At 35.3% G+C, this 15947-nt stretch overlaps 2 protein-coding genes across 3 annotated transcripts; one reads left to right on the top strand and one right to left on the bottom strand.

Moving 5' to 3' along the window:
• Positions 1 to 6570: 6570 nt before the first annotated feature.
• On the top strand, positions 6571 to 9386 carry LOC108812190 (uncharacterized). The gene is made up of 8 exons (XM_018584378.2): positions 6571 to 7168; positions 7249 to 7461; positions 7548 to 7748; positions 7829 to 7936; positions 8067 to 8204; positions 8282 to 8533; positions 8619 to 8939; positions 9026 to 9386. The coding sequence occupies exons 1-8, from the start codon at positions 6665 to 6667 to the stop codon at positions 9203 to 9205; spliced, it is 1917 nt and encodes a 638-aa protein (XP_018439880.1). The 5' UTR covers positions 6571 to 6664; the 3' UTR covers positions 9206 to 9386.
• A 60-nt stretch (positions 9387 to 9446) lies between these two features.
• LOC108812189 (uncharacterized) lies at positions 9447 to 15179 on the bottom strand. 2 transcript variants are annotated; one of them, XM_018584376.2, is made up of 19 exons: positions 14855 to 15179; positions 13584 to 14552; positions 13284 to 13484; positions 13050 to 13133; positions 12870 to 12929; positions 12730 to 12774; positions 12434 to 12630; positions 11856 to 12335; positions 11645 to 11735; positions 11372 to 11551; positions 11201 to 11290; positions 11025 to 11087; positions 10867 to 10941; positions 10732 to 10782; positions 10564 to 10641; positions 10353 to 10487; positions 10162 to 10269; positions 10007 to 10072; positions 9447 to 9913 (listed from the first exon to the last, which is right to left on the bottom strand). In XM_018584376.2, the coding sequence occupies exons 2-19, from the start codon at positions 14487 to 14489 to the stop codon at positions 9839 to 9841; spliced, it is 2985 nt and encodes a 994-aa protein (XP_018439878.2). In that variant the 5' UTR covers positions 14490 to 14552; positions 14855 to 15179; the 3' UTR covers positions 9447 to 9838. The 2 variants fall into 2 exon arrangements, with proteins under 2 accessions (XP_018439878.2, XP_018439879.2); XM_018584377.2 differs by having other exon boundaries at positions 13584 to 14555.
• Positions 15180 to 15947: the final 768 nt, after the last annotated feature.

A 15947-nucleotide genomic window follows, 5' to 3' on the forward strand; every position in this document is an offset into this window, starting at 1 on the left:
ACCTAATAAAAACAGTTTACAAAGTTTTCTTTTTTATAAAAAGTTTAAAATATTTGTAAACTTTTTAATTTTATCAAAATTTTTAATAAAAATAAAGAAATTTCAAATGTATTTTTCTAAAGTTTGTTTAAACTTTTTATTAATAACTTTTTGTAAAGTTTTAATTTTATTTTTATAAAGTTTACAAATTTTATAAAGTTTGTTTAAAGTTTTTATTAAACACATTAAACTAAAAGAATTTTTTAGAAATTTAATTTAAAACGTTTTAAAAAGGGAAAATAAAATAAAAAGTTTAGTTTTTTTAATAAAAATAGACTTTGTAAAAATAAAAATAATTTACAAATTTTTTTAATAAAAAACATTAAATAAACTTATTAAAAAACATTTTACAAATTTTTATTTTTTTAAAAAAAAATTTAAACGTATTTAATAAAACTTTAATTAAATAAAAAATTAAACTTTATAAAAATAAAAATAAAACTTTACAAAACAAATTTCATAAAAAATTTAAACTAACTTTATAAAAAACATTTTACAAAGTTTTATTTTTATAAAAAGTTTAAAACGGTTATAACCTTTTTAATTTTATCTAACTTTTTAATAAAAATAGAACTTTTAAAAATGTTTTTAATAAAACTTTTAATAAAAATAAAATTTGTAAACTTTATAAAAACAAAAATAAAATTTTCAAAAAATTGCAAATAATTTCAAAACACCACATGTTGTATAGATATGTATCATAGAGAACAAGAATTTGTGAAAAAAAATCAAAAGAAAACTATGGAAAACCATTGATTAATGAAGAAGACAAGAGAGAATCATTTTTTAAAAACTTTTGACAAGTAAAATCGAAAATAACACGTTTTAGGAAGTTAGAATATTTTTAGGAGATTTTTAGAATATTTCCTTAACTGAAATTTTCATTAATTTTCGCAAAAATCAGATAATCTTATCCGTAGAAGGCGCATTCTAAAAGTTTAGAAGATTGACAAAAATCTAGAACACGCTTTCTACTTTTAGTAGACGGAATAGTACATTTCAGAAAATACATTCCGCGAAATTTAGAATACTTAATAAAACTAGAAGATGCTTCCGGACGAAAAGTAGATAGCTTTAAAATTAGTAGAATGCGCATTCCACTTTTTTAGAAAATTAGTAAATAGTAGAATGTACGTTCTAAAAATAGTAGATGAACGTGTTTATTTTAGAAATCGCTTTCTACTATACTATTTTCCGTAGAAGGCATATTCTACCTTTAGTAGAACGTATTTTCAAATTTTTATTTATTAACTTTTTGAAAAAATAAAAAATACCAGCTTGTGTATATAGGTGTTTTATTAATTGTTTATGTTTTTAATATTTTTTTTGATTCACAAAAGTATTTTTTCATTAGTTTTCAGAAATACAAAGGGTAAAAAAAAAATTGGACAAAAAGGAATTTATACCAAAGGGACAACACCCTTATTTTTTTGTTCTCTATTGGCAATTTTCTCATCTTATTTAGACCATCTCGAAAAGGACATTCTATTTTAAAGTTTGCAAAACTCTAAATTTGAAGTTTCTATTTTTCTCCAAAAGGAAAACTTCAAACTTAATTTCAGAATTCTTTGTATTTTGCACTATGATCCTTATATTTGTTATAATTAATATGAATACATAAAGCTTTTATAAATCTTGTACATATATAAAATTTAAAAATATTAAAGTAATATTAATTAATAAAATCTTAAATTAAATATATAAAATTATAAATAGAAATACATGATTAAATATTAAAATATAAGAAAAATACAATATTATTCCATATATTATTCCATATATTATTTCAGCAAAACACTAAACCTATACCCTAAATCATAAACTCTAAACCCTAAATTTAAAAAACTAAACTCTAAACCCTTGGATAAATTCTAAATCTTATAGTTTATGGTTTATCCAAGGGTTTAGTGTTTAGAGTTTAGGGTTTAAGGTTTATGATTTATCCAAGGATTTAGGATTTTCTAAGGGTTTAGGGTTTATTCAAAGGTTTAAGGGTTAGTGTTTAGTATTTTGTTGACGGTCAATTTTTTTTTAAAAAATTTGTTTTGTTATTAACTACTATTTTTGTTTATTACAATTTTTTTTAAAAAAATACATAATATAGAATAACGAATTTCTATTGGTTGATGAACTTAAAGAGTTCCAAAAATAATTCCTCGATCAATTGTCGAACTGTTAACCTGGGCGCTTGGGAACTCGTGCTCAATAAAATAATATGGCAAATCCCAAAAAAATCTTTTTTGTCGGCAAATTTTTGCTAGTACTTTAAACATCTCTGATTTTGTAACAGTAAAATTGGATGGTCCAGACCTAGTGGTCAATATCCTCCAAATAATTTTCTGTCAACATAGCCCACACCCAGTGGTCATCGCATCGCCACATGTGGTCTGTGAACATCAAACGATATGCTGTCCTGACCACTATATTTATGGCGGAACAAAAACGTGTAAGGAGAAATGATTTTAGGAGAGTCTCATTTTAGGATGTACTATATTATGATTTCCATTACAGCAGTCATCTCCAAAGGTAAAATATTCAGGATTTATCATGGGAACTTTTGGCCCAAGTTGTTGAATATAGAGATAAAGCCACAGCTTTCCACCGGATGGATGTAAATGTAAAAGATGGTATATCAACCTCCTTTTGGTTTGATATTGGACAGATATATATGGGATGCCTCTTTGATTTGGTAAAAAGCAAGGGGCTGTATAGAGATGGGGTATCTGAGCTACAACTTCAGTGGTGTCTGCTGAAACTAGGCGCAAAAGAACTGACCCTGTCAAAATCTACTACATGATCGAGGCAACTTTGGAAAGCCAAATGTCTAATATGGTTGACACGGTTGGTGTCTCCTTCCTTACAGAAACAAAAGGACACATACCGGTCACATTTAAGTACAAAAACATATGAACCTAAACATATGAACCTTGTTCCATGTGAGTACCGGACAATGCAATGGCATTCTGGAATTTGGTTTCAGTATACAAAGCTGAAATATGCTTTTTGCACATATGTGGCTCTTCGTAACAGATTAACTATAGGCGACCGTATGGTCACTTGGAATAGTAGAAAAAGCCGGTTATGTACCTTCTGTCAACAAGAGAGTGAAATTCGAGATCATATTTTCTTCGATTGTGTGTTCTCTGCAGAAGTCTGGTCTCTCTTACCGAAGGACCTTCTTGGTTCCCAATTTACCTCGGCTTGGGGAGATCTTATCCAGCTGATAATGGACACAAATCATGATAAGAAGTCCAGATTTCTGTTACGTTATACTTTTCTGATCAGACTTCACTCAATGGAGGGAGAGAAACGATAGAGGTCATGTGCAACAACACGCCCATGGTTGCAGGTTCTTTGACCAAAATGATTGATCGACAAGTTCGCAACCGGTGTTTAACGGTGACTGCTAACTGCTACGGATAGGAAGTATGAGGCTCTAAAGAACTTGAACTTAAGAATCAAGCAAGATTAAGTATAAAGAATAACTCTCTTTATTAATACTTAAGAACCTAATTCAAAACTTAAGCTCTCTTAATCTCTCACAACTCTTCAGTTATACCACATATTGTTATCTTCTTATACATAGACTATTTGTTTCTAATCCTAATAGGTAATGCATCATCTAGGTAAAACTCCTAAACATATTAGCTACCCTATTTCTATTACTCGGTAGGATTAGGATATGACTTGTAGCTCAAGTAATCTTCAAGCTTAATCCAACATTTTCCCCTTTTAGTTTGAAGTCATTTGTCAACACATCCTGAACTCCTATGAGCTCTCTCATCTCCTTGAACTTGATTCTCCTTAGTGCATTTGTTAAGATGTCAGCCTTTTGTTCATGTTTGTATATATGTTCCACTTCAATTAGCTCTTTCTCTACACACTCTCTTATGAAGTGAAATCGAGTGTGCATGAAATACTGGATTTCTAGTTAAAGAAATCGCTGATTGGTTATTAGCTATGTTACATGGAAACGGAAGCGGGTACGTGGAAGCGGAAACGTATGGAAGCGCGGAAGCGAATTTTTTAAACAAATTAGGAAGCGGGTACGTATTGGAAGCGTATATCTATATATATATATATATATATATTTATATATATAGTAAAAAACTTTTATAAATTTAAGATTAAAAACTATATGATATAAATTTAAAATAAAATATTTATTCATTTATAATAATTTTGAAATGATTTCATACTAAAACTATGGAAATTCACATAAATTAAGTTTAAAAGAAATTTTCAAACTAATTATTTTGAATACTTCATAAATAATTAACACAATATATTTCAATATATGCTATACCTTTAATAAAAACTTCAATGCGTAAAGATAACATATAGTATTAGTTTAAATACTTGTACATTTCTGTTCTCTCTATTTTATTACTATTAAATTTGAATTTTATATAAATAAAACTATAATTTTATATAAATTAAAAACTATGATTTTATATTTTTTTATTTATTTATGATATTGGGTTTTAGAAAAAAATGGAAGCGTGATTCCAAAACGGAATCGTAAGCTTCCAACGTGTCTTCTAAGAGAATATTTTAGAAGCGTTTTGGAAACGAGATTCCGTAAGCTTCCGCGAGATTCCGATTCCGATTCTGATTCCGAAGCGTGAAACGCACGTCCGATGAAGCTTCCGTGCTACATAGGTTATTAGTTCTAATAACCACTTGTTCACTCGTATTGCCGCCGAGCATGTCTTGCAACCAAATGGCTTGTCTAGCTGCTTCAGTCCCGGCCATTAACTCTGCCTCACACGAAGATTACGCGATTATTTCTTGCTTCTATGAACACCAAGTGATAGGACTTTTACTAACGTAAAATATGTGCCATGTGGTACTTCTTACATCATCTGGATCAATGTTATGACTGATGTCGCTGTATCCTATTAAGTTCGGTTTGGACCCTGTATGAGCAAACGTGATTCCATATAATGTAGTTCCCAGTAAGTACCATAAACACTGCTTCATTTCCACTCCGTGTGACGCCCTAGGTGTTTGCATATATCTACTCAATACCCCAACGCTGTAAGCTAGGTCTTGTTGGGTATGGAGCAAATAACGCAAACAGCCGACATTCCTTCTATAGCAAGTAGCATCAATCTCTTTTTCTTTCAACGTTTTTAAATATGCACTTATATCTTAGGATTAACTTATATATATTTATGGTTTAGAGTTAAGATATGAAGTTTTTGGGATAAAATTTCAAAATTTTAAAAGTAAAAAATAAATTTAAAATTTTTAAAATAAAAAAAGTATGCTGAATTTTTTATTTACTTTTGGAACTATTTTTGTGACAAAGACTTTAAAAAAACCTATCTGAGAGAATTGCTTTAGATATTACCTCATCTCCATTTTTTGTTGATCCTATTTATAATTGATTATAAATATAAACACTACCTCATATCCTATAACCAGTGTTTTGAAACCCGATCCGGACCCGCGGTTGAACCGGTAAACCAAAATTTAAAAACCCGTAAAAACCCGCAAAAAACCCACCAAAATCCAAAACCCAGTACTAGTTGAACCACTGGTTGGACCAATAATTAACTTTTATATTTTTTAAAAAAGTTTTTAATTATGTTTTTAGATTATGTTCTTCCTCTTCCTCTGCTGATCTATAGTGATTTTGTATATTTTTTTCTTCTTTTTTTTCTTCTTTTTGATTATTTTGTTTATTATAAACCTGTAGTACTAGGTTTTATGTGTTCTAAGTCCTGTGTATATTGTTTTGTTGATAAGTTTTAAAATTTAGATCAAACTTTCTGATTTTTAATCACATATAATACCAATTACACTATTTTATTTGTGATTTTAGATTTTGATGACCGGAAGAAAATGAAGTGAACTATGGTAGAGAGAACCAAAATTAGTTGATGTGATTTGGTGTTAGTTTATTTTTGCTATTAACAATTTATTACAATGATGTTTTACTTTTGGTTTAATTTGGATTTAAAGTTTAATTTATTATTCACATTAAACATAAATATTTATGAATTTTATTCTTGACTTTTCTAGATGTCATAACTCTTAACTAGTCACAATTTTTTTAAATAGTCTATAATGTTTTTTGATATTTTGTATATCAAATGAAAATAAAATACAAAAAATAAAGTTAAGCATTTTCCAAATGTTTTTAACATAAATATATACATATTCAAACTGTTATTTTATGTTTTAAAAAGATTAAAAAGATTAACTTTAGTTTCTATATTTTTATTTTCATACTTACTATATTATTATATAATAAAACTAATTCTTTTATTAACTTACTCCGCAGTCGATCCAATGACCCAGTGACCCGATAAATCATCCGTACCGGGTCGGTTTAACATTGCCTATAACATAATTGCATAAAATGAGAACATAGATAGTGAGTGTTCCAAAGAAAAAAAAAAGAGAACATAGATAGTGAAGAGTTGGAATACAAGAAAAGGACAGCATTTGGGGCTGCATAGTGAAATGGGCCGAAGTGGATATTATAAAGGCCTTTATTTTTGAGGTTGGGTAATGTTTATATCTTTATGCGTAACCGTCGCGGAAACAAAGCAAAGCAACGGGAATTTCCACGGCGGCTTAGGCTTAGGTCACCGAGATTAGATTAGCAATCGCAATGGAAGACGATGAATTGGAAGCAATGCGAGCTCACTTCCCTCTCTCTTTCGGCAAGTCTTCCAATGTTCCGCCGAAACCTACCGAAGCCATCCACAGCGCTACTCGCCGCACTGACGCCGGAGTTTCGTCGTCCGATTCCGGATTCCCGTCTCTGTCTTCCTCTTCTAAATCCTGGCTCCAATCTGTTCGCGCTCCCAAACGTAACCCTAAATCTAATCCAGCTCCTCCTCCCGACGATGATGTATCCTTAGGACCACCACCACCGCCGCCGCCTCCCTCTCAAGAGAAAGAGGAGGAGGATGATGACGGAGTTATGGTGGGACCACCGCCTCCACCGCCACCAAAGGGATCTGATGATGAGGACGATATGATCGGTCCTCCTCCACCGCCCCCGCCTCATGTAGATTCCGATGAAGATGAGGACGATGTTGATGACGACGAGGAGGAGAATCGGTACAAGATACCATTGAGCAATGAGATTCAGCTCAAGGGACATACTAAGGTATAATAATACTAAACAAATCATACTACTTTTGAATGTTTTCTACGGATTTGTTTTGAATGTTTCTTTGGAACGAACAGATAGTATCAAGTCTGGCGGTTGATAACGCGGGAGCTAGGGTTCTCTCTGGTAGCTATGACTACACTGTTCGCATGTACGATTTCCAAGGCATGAATTCGAGACTTCTGTCCTTTAGGCAGATTGAACCTTCTGAAGGTCACCAAGTTCGCAGCTTGAGCTGGAGTCCCACTTCTGGTCAGTTTCTATGCGTCACTGGCTCTGCCCAAGCTAAGGTGTGTGTTGTTCTTTATGAATAAAGGTTTATCTTCTTCATGTCTTGTCGTCTGTGGATTGCTCACATTTTCGTTTGAATTTTCAGATTTATGATCGTGATGGACTTAGCCTTGGTGAGTTCATGAAAGGGGATATGTACATCCGTGATCTCAAGAACACTAAGGGCCACATTTGCGGGTTGACTTACGGAGAATGGCATCCCAAGAATAAGGAAACCGTTCTGACTTCTTCTGAAGACGGGTCTTTACGTATTTGGGATGTTAATAACTTCCTAGGCCAAACGCAGGTATGTGTATCCCCTGTCACGTTTATCAATGAATCTATTGGTTTGATTATAGCTTACTATCAACATAATTACTTGGACAGGTTATTAAGCCCAAGCTTGCTAGACCGGGGAGGATTCCAGTTACGACTTGTGCTTGGGATCGTGAAGGAAAGCGTATCGCTGGTGGCATAGGAGATGGATCTATTCAGGTAAATGGCCTTTCCTCTGTTTCTTGATTACATTTTTGCCAAAGAAAGCATGTGGTTTTTTCTCTAGTTTAGCAAACTAGTTATTTCTCTAGGTGAGTGGTCTTATAGCTTTGGTTGTTTATTGATCCAGATTTGGAGTCTCAAGCCCGGATGGGGAAGCCGACCAGACATATATGTTGGGAAAGCCCACACTGATGATATCACCTCTGTTAAGTTCTCTAGCGATGGGAGAATTCTCCTGTCAAGAAGTTTTGATGGTTCTCTAAAGGTAAACCTTAAACCATATTTTCTGACCAGTTTCCTCTGAGCAGCTAGCTATATCAACTTAACTATTTCTTGAATCAGGTGTGGGACTTGCGGCAAATGAAAGAAGCCCTTAAGGCTTTTGACGGTCTCCCTAACAATTATCCTCAAACCAACGTTGCCTTTAGTCCGGATGAACAACTTATCCTGACTGGAACATCCGTTGAGAAGGACAGTACAACAGGAGGCTTGCTCTGCTTTTACGACCGGACTAAACTCGAGATTGTTCAAAAAGTCGGAATATCTCCAACTTGCAGCGTGGTGCAATGCGCTTGGCACCCGAGGTTGAATCAGGTAAACATCGACAAACAGTGTGTTCCGTTCCTCTGAAATCTGTTTTTTCGACTTCACATTAAGAGAGGGTTTATATTGTCTGTAGATATTTGCAACATCTGGAGACAAAAGCCAAGGAGGAACTCACATTCTGTACGACCCAACTCAGAGCGAGAGAGGTGCATGTGTGTGCGTTGCACGTGCACCAAGGAAGAAATCTGTAGACGATTACCAACCAGAACCAATAATACACAATCCCCATGCACTACCCTTGTTCAGAGACGCACCAAGCCGTAAACGACAAAGGGAGAAAACATTAAAGGATCCTCTTAGAGCCCATAAGCCTGAGCTTCCCATGAGCGGTCCTGGTCATGGTGGAAGAGTTGGGACCACTGGTAGCAGCTTATTAACTCAGTATCTTCTCAAGGTAAAGACTCTTCGGGTATCTTGTTCGTGTATTCTGATTAGTGATTGCAATACATTGAAACTCTTTTGTGCTTTGTGTGTTTGCAGCAAGGTGGGATGATAAAAGAGACATGGATGGAGGAAGATCCAAGAGAAGCGATATTGAAATACGCAGATGTTGCTGTTAAAGATCCAAAGTTTATTGCTCCTGCTTATTCTCAGACCCAGCCTGAGACCATCTTCGCTAAATCGGATGATGAAGAAGAAGAAGGTGATGCCAAAAAATAACTAGAATGCTTCTAAGATACTTCACTTTCCTCTCATCGACCAATTCCTTGTATTATATAAAGAACATTTATGTTGTCAAAAAGATCATGTCATGGCACTTTAGAATAACGGAAACAATATCGAGGAGTTGCACTTTCGGTGTTTTAAAGTTCGAAATTAATTTCATTTGAATTTAGTTGCATTCATACAAAGTGTATCTAAATGTTGCAAAAACCAATATTTGAAACGCAAACTACATCCATAGTCCAAACCATATCAGGTCTATATCCAAGAATCACAATACTATTTTTTTCTCTTTTGAGAACAATTATGAACATCAATCAGACACTTGAAATAAACAAAACGGTTTTCAAGTGTTACTGTACAACTTTTGTCAAACAAAAAGCTCCTATTGAGCGGTGATTAATTTACAAGAGCAAGAAACAACTTTTGTCTCTGTTCTTTTTCTTTTGTTGGTTTCTTACCTTTTTTCTACTGCAGTAAAATCTGAGTTAAGACATTTGTATACATCACATGTAAAGTCTTGTGAGCGTAAAAGGGTGGTTAAAGAAGCACCCTCTTTTGCTTCTTCATATGATTTGACTTTTGTTGGTTTCTTCAGTTTGTATAGTATAAGTTGATCACAAATGAGCCTTAGAGAGCCCCGTTCTCAAAGCTCGATAGACGTGAGTCTGACAGAACGCTAAACAGTTGTGTGTCTACAAATAACTACAAAACCCACAGCAAAAACTTGTAAGCCTCTGGATTCCAAAGAGAATATCCGGAACTCTAAGCTAAGATCAGGATTAGGATTTTTTTTACCTTAATGAAGGGTCGGTCTCTACCAGAAAATGAATCGATAAAACTGTCCTTTAGAAGTAAAGAAACCTGAGAGAAAAATTAAGATAATAGTTATTGGGAATGAGAGTGGAAGTAGTTATTGTTACTTTGGGGAGAGTCACTATATATGTAAGTACCCTGTCGCTATTGGATTGAACACTTGTTATGGTGTGAGAGTGTAAATCTGAGCAAAGAGACTCCATGTAATCTCTCATTACTCCCAAGAATTTAGTCGCAGCTTCTGCCTGCAGAACATTCACTCATATGAAAAACCTGGTTCAAGTGAATGCAAAAGTATAGGCCAATGAATTGGTAGTAAACTACTTACTTGTACTTGATTGCATTTATAAACGGGGTGTTTTCTAGCAGTCGAGCTATGATGAGCCAGTGTGGCATGGATTGGAGTCAACTGAGTCATGAGTTCTCTCTGCTGAGGTAATGCTGGCATGTTACATATTTTCACCTGAAGAAACACACTTAACGTTACATGCCACTAAACTTGAGAATCGTAAGAGACTTTCATGAGAAGGCCACCAAACCTGATTGTTGATGATGTTAACAAGAATAAGATTAGACGTCTTCACCTTCCAATCAGTAGGTTTACTATGTATACCAACCTGCCAAAGTGGCGTAAACGCAGACAGTGTGAGCAACAAGAAACATATATAGTTCACGATTTACGATTCATATGAAAAAAATAAACTTACGAGGAACGGAACAGGCGCCTCTAGGAAATCAAACATCCTTCCGGGAAGAACCTGAAGGCAACAGAGATGAGAGTTACGACATGGAAACTCCCATTTTGATTAGTCCACTGTTTTTTCTAGTGATGCCATACTTACCGGAAGCAATAAACTCTGCCACTGAAACGGCCGAATCATTGGGACAAGAGACAGTACTATTGCTGACAAAACACCCTGCATTAGTCGGCTGTTAGTCCATTTAAATCTCCCCAAGGAACTGAATATGAATAAACTATAAGACGACAGATTTAACTAACCAGATTTGGGCAGATTACCACAATTTGCTTCTCTAACAAAACTCCAGCAAGGAGTGACATAATCTGGAAGGAACAAAATACTTTGTTACTCAAGGCACAAAGAAGAGATGAACACTGCATCCAACGCAATAATGAGTAGGATTTTAACGACAAAGGAAGTCGAGAAGAGGCCGTACAGTTTCAAGAGAGAGAATACGACAAACTGTTGCCGTTGTCCACATTGAGAGACCCATGGCCTCCTCGGCAGCTGCCAACCTCGCATTTATCTTTCGGCAAATAATTTAAAAAAAAAATGTAAATGAGATGAGATTACAAACTATAGGAAAGACTTGATATAAAGTATATACCTCGGAAGAATCAGAAGAGCAGATAAATTCTTCTGACAATCCTAGAGCTGAAACAGGAGGTCTTGTATACGCAATGGACTGTAAATGTTCCAGCGGCTGGAACACTACTTCACTTCCACGGGAAGGAATTGCCAATGAATGGTAGCCGCAGATTAATTGTAAAGCATCGTTGTTATGTTCCTATCAAGGTGAGATAACCATATAACAGTATATAAGAACAATGAACATGAGATAAGTGAACCACTGAACCTACTATTAATCTAATCTCCGTACCTTAGCCCATTCCAGAACTAAATCATCACCGAAATCATTTTCGCTGTACGATATCTCATCAACCTCATCTGACAACACACTTCTAGCTGAACTGCCATATATAAAAAAAGGTAAATCTGAAATTTTACTGTTAAAGAGCTGAATCATAACATTCATTGGAGATAAGTAGTGAGATCAATATCTTGATGGATAGCAATTGTGTTAAACTTACCTGAACACGGACTCACAGCTTTCATAACGCTCTATCGGTTGGATCCTAGGATCTGTACATGTAACCTCTGGAGAAGCGTGGCCGTTCTCAAAGCTATGGGACGTTCTTTCGGGGGTAGCCAAGTGGTTCTCAAATACTTCAGAAGGATTATCATCGTAACAATGGAACACTTTTCTCCCATCTCTTTCTATTTCCTTGATCTGACTTGCATCTGAAGTATCACTGGTGACAACACTATCTGGAGATTGCGGTTCTGCAAAGTTCGCAATGTCACTATCAGATATCAATCCTGCAGCAGCGGCCGTGAGTGCCATGACTCCATCCACAGGTATTGCAGAAGCCATCCAATCCGCAGGGTTGCTACGAGGTGAAGAAACACAGCTATTCATTCTGGAAACTGATGGACTATGGCATGCAGCAGCAAGAGACATCTCACTAACAAATTCGGTTATCCGTTTTAGACGCTCCTGTGCAATCATACTGCACCAACAAGTAAAACACCATCAGTTTTCAAGTTCTTGGATCTCCAATCATTGCAAGGAATAAGATACTACTAAGAGTAGGGGCATCTTTTTTACCTGTTTAACATCTCAAAGTGTAGCTCAAAAAAAGGAACTCTGGTCAGCAAGCAATAGCATCGAGGTGCAGAAACCAAAAAACGACTGCCTCCTCCAGATGAATGCAAGGGTGACGCATTGCTTAAGACACCAGGGGGCCTCTGAACAATCTCCGAGACATGTAAACAAACACCATACAATGTCGCATCATCTGCTACCTGACAAAGAGAATTTTGAGAGCCTCATGTGAGTTTTTACATGGCTAGTAGATGTCTGACACTGAAACAGTCAAGGGGCATGACGAAAAGATAGATTACCTTGAACGAAAATATGAACGACGAGTCATCTGTGCCCAAATGTTCCTGCAGTGAACTCAAAGTTGTCATGATCTATTTTAACTTTCATAGATGAATTACAGAAGCTCCGAGAGAAACTTTACTAAGATATATTTTCAGACCTGTCCATACACAAGCTCATTTAGATCACTGAGAGATGGTGACCTCTCCAAAAGTCGTGCCTGCAAAGAAGAAAGAAAAAAAATCAAGTTTTGAGAATCTCAGCCGCTGCATAAAATTATAGAAAAATTCTCCGTAAATTCTATAACTAAGTGAGACGGCTCATAGCTAGTAATATATACCTTGACGCCACCAGGGAAGCAGAAAGCTGCTAGATCTTTTGGACGCATCTCCACCTTCTTCCCAGGAGGGTATTTAAAAAGTATCTGTGCATGAAATAAAAGTTAACATGAAAAGAAAGAAACTAAGTAAATGTCATGAAGCACAACAGACAGATGCCTGTAGTAGAAAGAATATACTAAACAAGAAACAGTGAGGCTTAGAAGGGAAAGTAATATATCAACGTAAGCACAAACCTGTGGCTGCAATACTGGAAACTGAGGCCCACGGTGACGGAGTATTCTGTAGTCAGCCACTTCATACCTTGACATCTCCATCTCCCATTTCTTCCTTCTACGAAAGGCCTCCTCAACTGGCTTCAAATCAGTTTCCGGATGAAGCCCCACAATGATAAAATGTTCAAATAGTGAGGTTGGCTCCTTATATTTCGTTTGGTCCTAAGAGCATTTATCAAATATAAAAAACATTAGCCAGCTGAATAGTTTCAAAGGTTTGATAGAACAGTCTAGAAAAAGAGAGAGAGAGAGATTAAATACCAGAAGAGCTTTTGAGGAGTGGAGCTGGTACCACTGTCTCTTTTGGTTTGCTAAGACCTCAGGATTGAAAGTGGGGCGATTATCATCACGCAGATTGCTGACCCCACGCCAAGCCTTCTGCATCTGTGTTTTCAATTTCTGGAAACTGTTGGTGCGCCTGTGTCCTGGAGTCCCTATCTCACTCTGTGCGCGCCTATGTCCTTGTGATGGTGTCTGTGGTAACACTGGTCCACTGAAGTATACGTTTTGAGATGTCTCTCCAGCTGATTTAACTGCATCAGGAGAGTCTTGCTGTCCTGTAACTTCTCTCATTTCAATCTTTCCAATAACTGCTGTGTTATCAACTTGCGTCTGCGGTTCATCATCTTTTTGCCTCAACACCAAATCTTCAGCGTCCTTTCCCAAATCCCTGTTCTCCTCCCTATTTGACACTTTTGTATCCAGTTCCTTAATAATCTCTCTACTAAGAGTATTTGGGTCGTCTTTCATGTCATCCCTCTCCGGTGAACCTGAACCAGATTCTTCATTATCCCTTGATACAGAACCGAGTACCTTTTCATCTCTTTCCAATACAACTTGTTCTTCTTCTTCATCCTTATTAACCCTTTCCAAAGGCTCACACTGCTTAAGAGACTCATCTCCGTCTTCTCTCTTAACGCTCTCAGATGCGCAAAACCCAACTTCTTCTTTATCACTGCTAGCTTTCAAACAACTGGCATGCTTATCTTCCAAATTATCATGTTCTACTTCATCTCTAACCGGTGATCTCCATCCATCTTCATCTTTATCTCCGTCCCTAAAGGACTCAGTTTTAGGTTGATCTTCCACATCCATCTTCTTGGGGTATCTTAAAAAATCATCTCTACTCCCATCTCCACGACGAATCGCTAACACGTCTCCCTGCATATCCCTATTTCAAAACCCAGCTTTATGCAGAGCCTCAAACAACATCAGCAGAATCAATAACTTCTGCTAAAATAACAAAAAAAAAAAACAAATAACTATTAAGAAGAAGGAAAGCAGGAATATTCTCAATAACCAAGATGATCAACTTTGAAGAAAAACAAAACACTTCAAATTTCTAATGGAACTTGAAGAATCTAACGATCTCAAAAGCCGGTGATTTCTCGATTCATGAAACCTATTTTACAACAAAAACCCTAATTTTTCCTTGAAATCGAAAGTAACTAAGTAGGAATAATTAAAGGTTCCAGCTATTAGTCTAAACGACGATGAACACAGTAACAAAAGGAATCAGATTCAGTAAATACCTTCAGCAAAATCAATGATCCTGCGGACTTTTTTTAAAAATAATTAAAATTCAAACATAAAAATCCAAAAGAAGGAGCTTGTAACGGAAGGTTGGATAATGATTTATGGAGGGAACGAAAAGAATGCGCGGCGTGAGGATTAGAGAGAGATTATCATTATCTTGCAAAACAAAATTGGTAATGAATCTTCCTTTTTGTCTGTGAGTGGGGGAGGCGAAAAAGAGAGGTAAATAAAAGTTTGTGGCTAAATATAGAATTTTACGTAAAAGGGGAGGTTTTACTTGATACCAGGAGAGGCCAGATAGCTCTCGCTCAGGTTGCACAACACCATCTTTTCTCTTTCCCTTTTTACTCCCCTTACGTTTTCTTTTTCTAGTATTTTAGCCCGTTACGCATTCCTTTTAGTGGCCTTCATGTTTTGATACACCCAAAACCTAATTATGCCAATTTTGACTTTCTTTATCTGCTTGCAACATTATATATCTAATACTCACACGAAAAATCGAGTGTGATCCTCTTTCTTTATAGATTTTTTTAATCAAGAGTTTGTTTTCATTAAAATGCTTTGATATATCTAATAATATTTGAAAGTTTTAAATTTAATACTGCATAATTAGGAATTTTTTAATTAACATCTTAGATAAGAGTTTATATAATGTGCATATTAATATTTGAGAGGTCTTATATTCAAAATCCCGAATATTGGATCACAAACCTTAAAGATCAAAACTTAGTCACCAATTAATGAAATCATAAAAGTTGACAAAACAAAAAGAACTAAAACTTAGTCACCAATTAATAAAAACATAAAAGTTGAAGGTGGTAGTTTATAAAAGTTGAAAACTTGGATTGACTTGAACGTGCGATGGCGCTTTACCGATCATATTGGTTTAGATGTCTCTCTCACGCGCCACAATTTCCTTCGATCTCAGCCGTTGGATTTCACTTTACGAATTTCCCGTTGACTTGGACAAAGAAAGAGCATGAGAGTTTGAAACTTGAAACAGGTAGTATTAAATACTGACAATTTAATCAATCACTAGATTCTGACTCACCTTTAAAGGATGGATATAATTTTTATTTTTATTTAATT

The sequence above is a fragment of the Raphanus sativus genome, chromosome 6 (assembly GCF_000801105.2).
Source record: "Raphanus sativus cultivar WK10039 chromosome 6, ASM80110v3, whole genome shotgun sequence".
NCBI classification, from domain to species: domain Eukaryota; kingdom Viridiplantae; phylum Streptophyta; class Magnoliopsida; order Brassicales; family Brassicaceae; genus Raphanus; species Raphanus sativus.

What these genes read in the sequence shown, in the direction of transcription:
- LOC108812190 (XM_018584378.2), top strand. Translation starts at nt 6,665, where the DNA reads ATGGAAGACGATGAATTGGAAGCAATGCGAGCTCACTTCCCTCTCTCT. An exon ending in ACTTCCTAGGCCAAACGCAG is followed by an intron (nt 7,749 to 7,828) that starts GTATGTGTATCC and finishes TTACTTGGACAG; the next exon opens with GTTATTAAGCCCAAGCTTGC. An exon ending in TAGGAGATGGATCTATTCAG is followed by an intron (nt 7,937 to 8,066) that starts GTAAATGGCCTT and finishes TTATTGATCCAG; the next exon opens with ATTTGGAGTCTCAAGCCCGG.
- LOC108812189 (XM_018584376.2), bottom strand. Translation starts at nt 14,489, where the DNA reads ATGCAGGGAGACGTGTTAGCGATTCGTCGTGGAGATGGGAGTAGAGAT. An exon ending in ACTCCTCAAAAGCTCTTCTG is followed by an intron (nt 13,485 to 13,583) that starts GTATTTAATCTC and finishes AAATGCTCTTAG; the next exon opens with GACCAAACGAAATATAAGGA. An exon ending in TTCAATCCAATAGCGACAGG is followed by an intron (nt 10,073 to 10,161) that starts GTACTTACATAT and finishes TTTTTCTCTCAG; the next exon opens with GTTTCTTTACTTCTAAAGGA.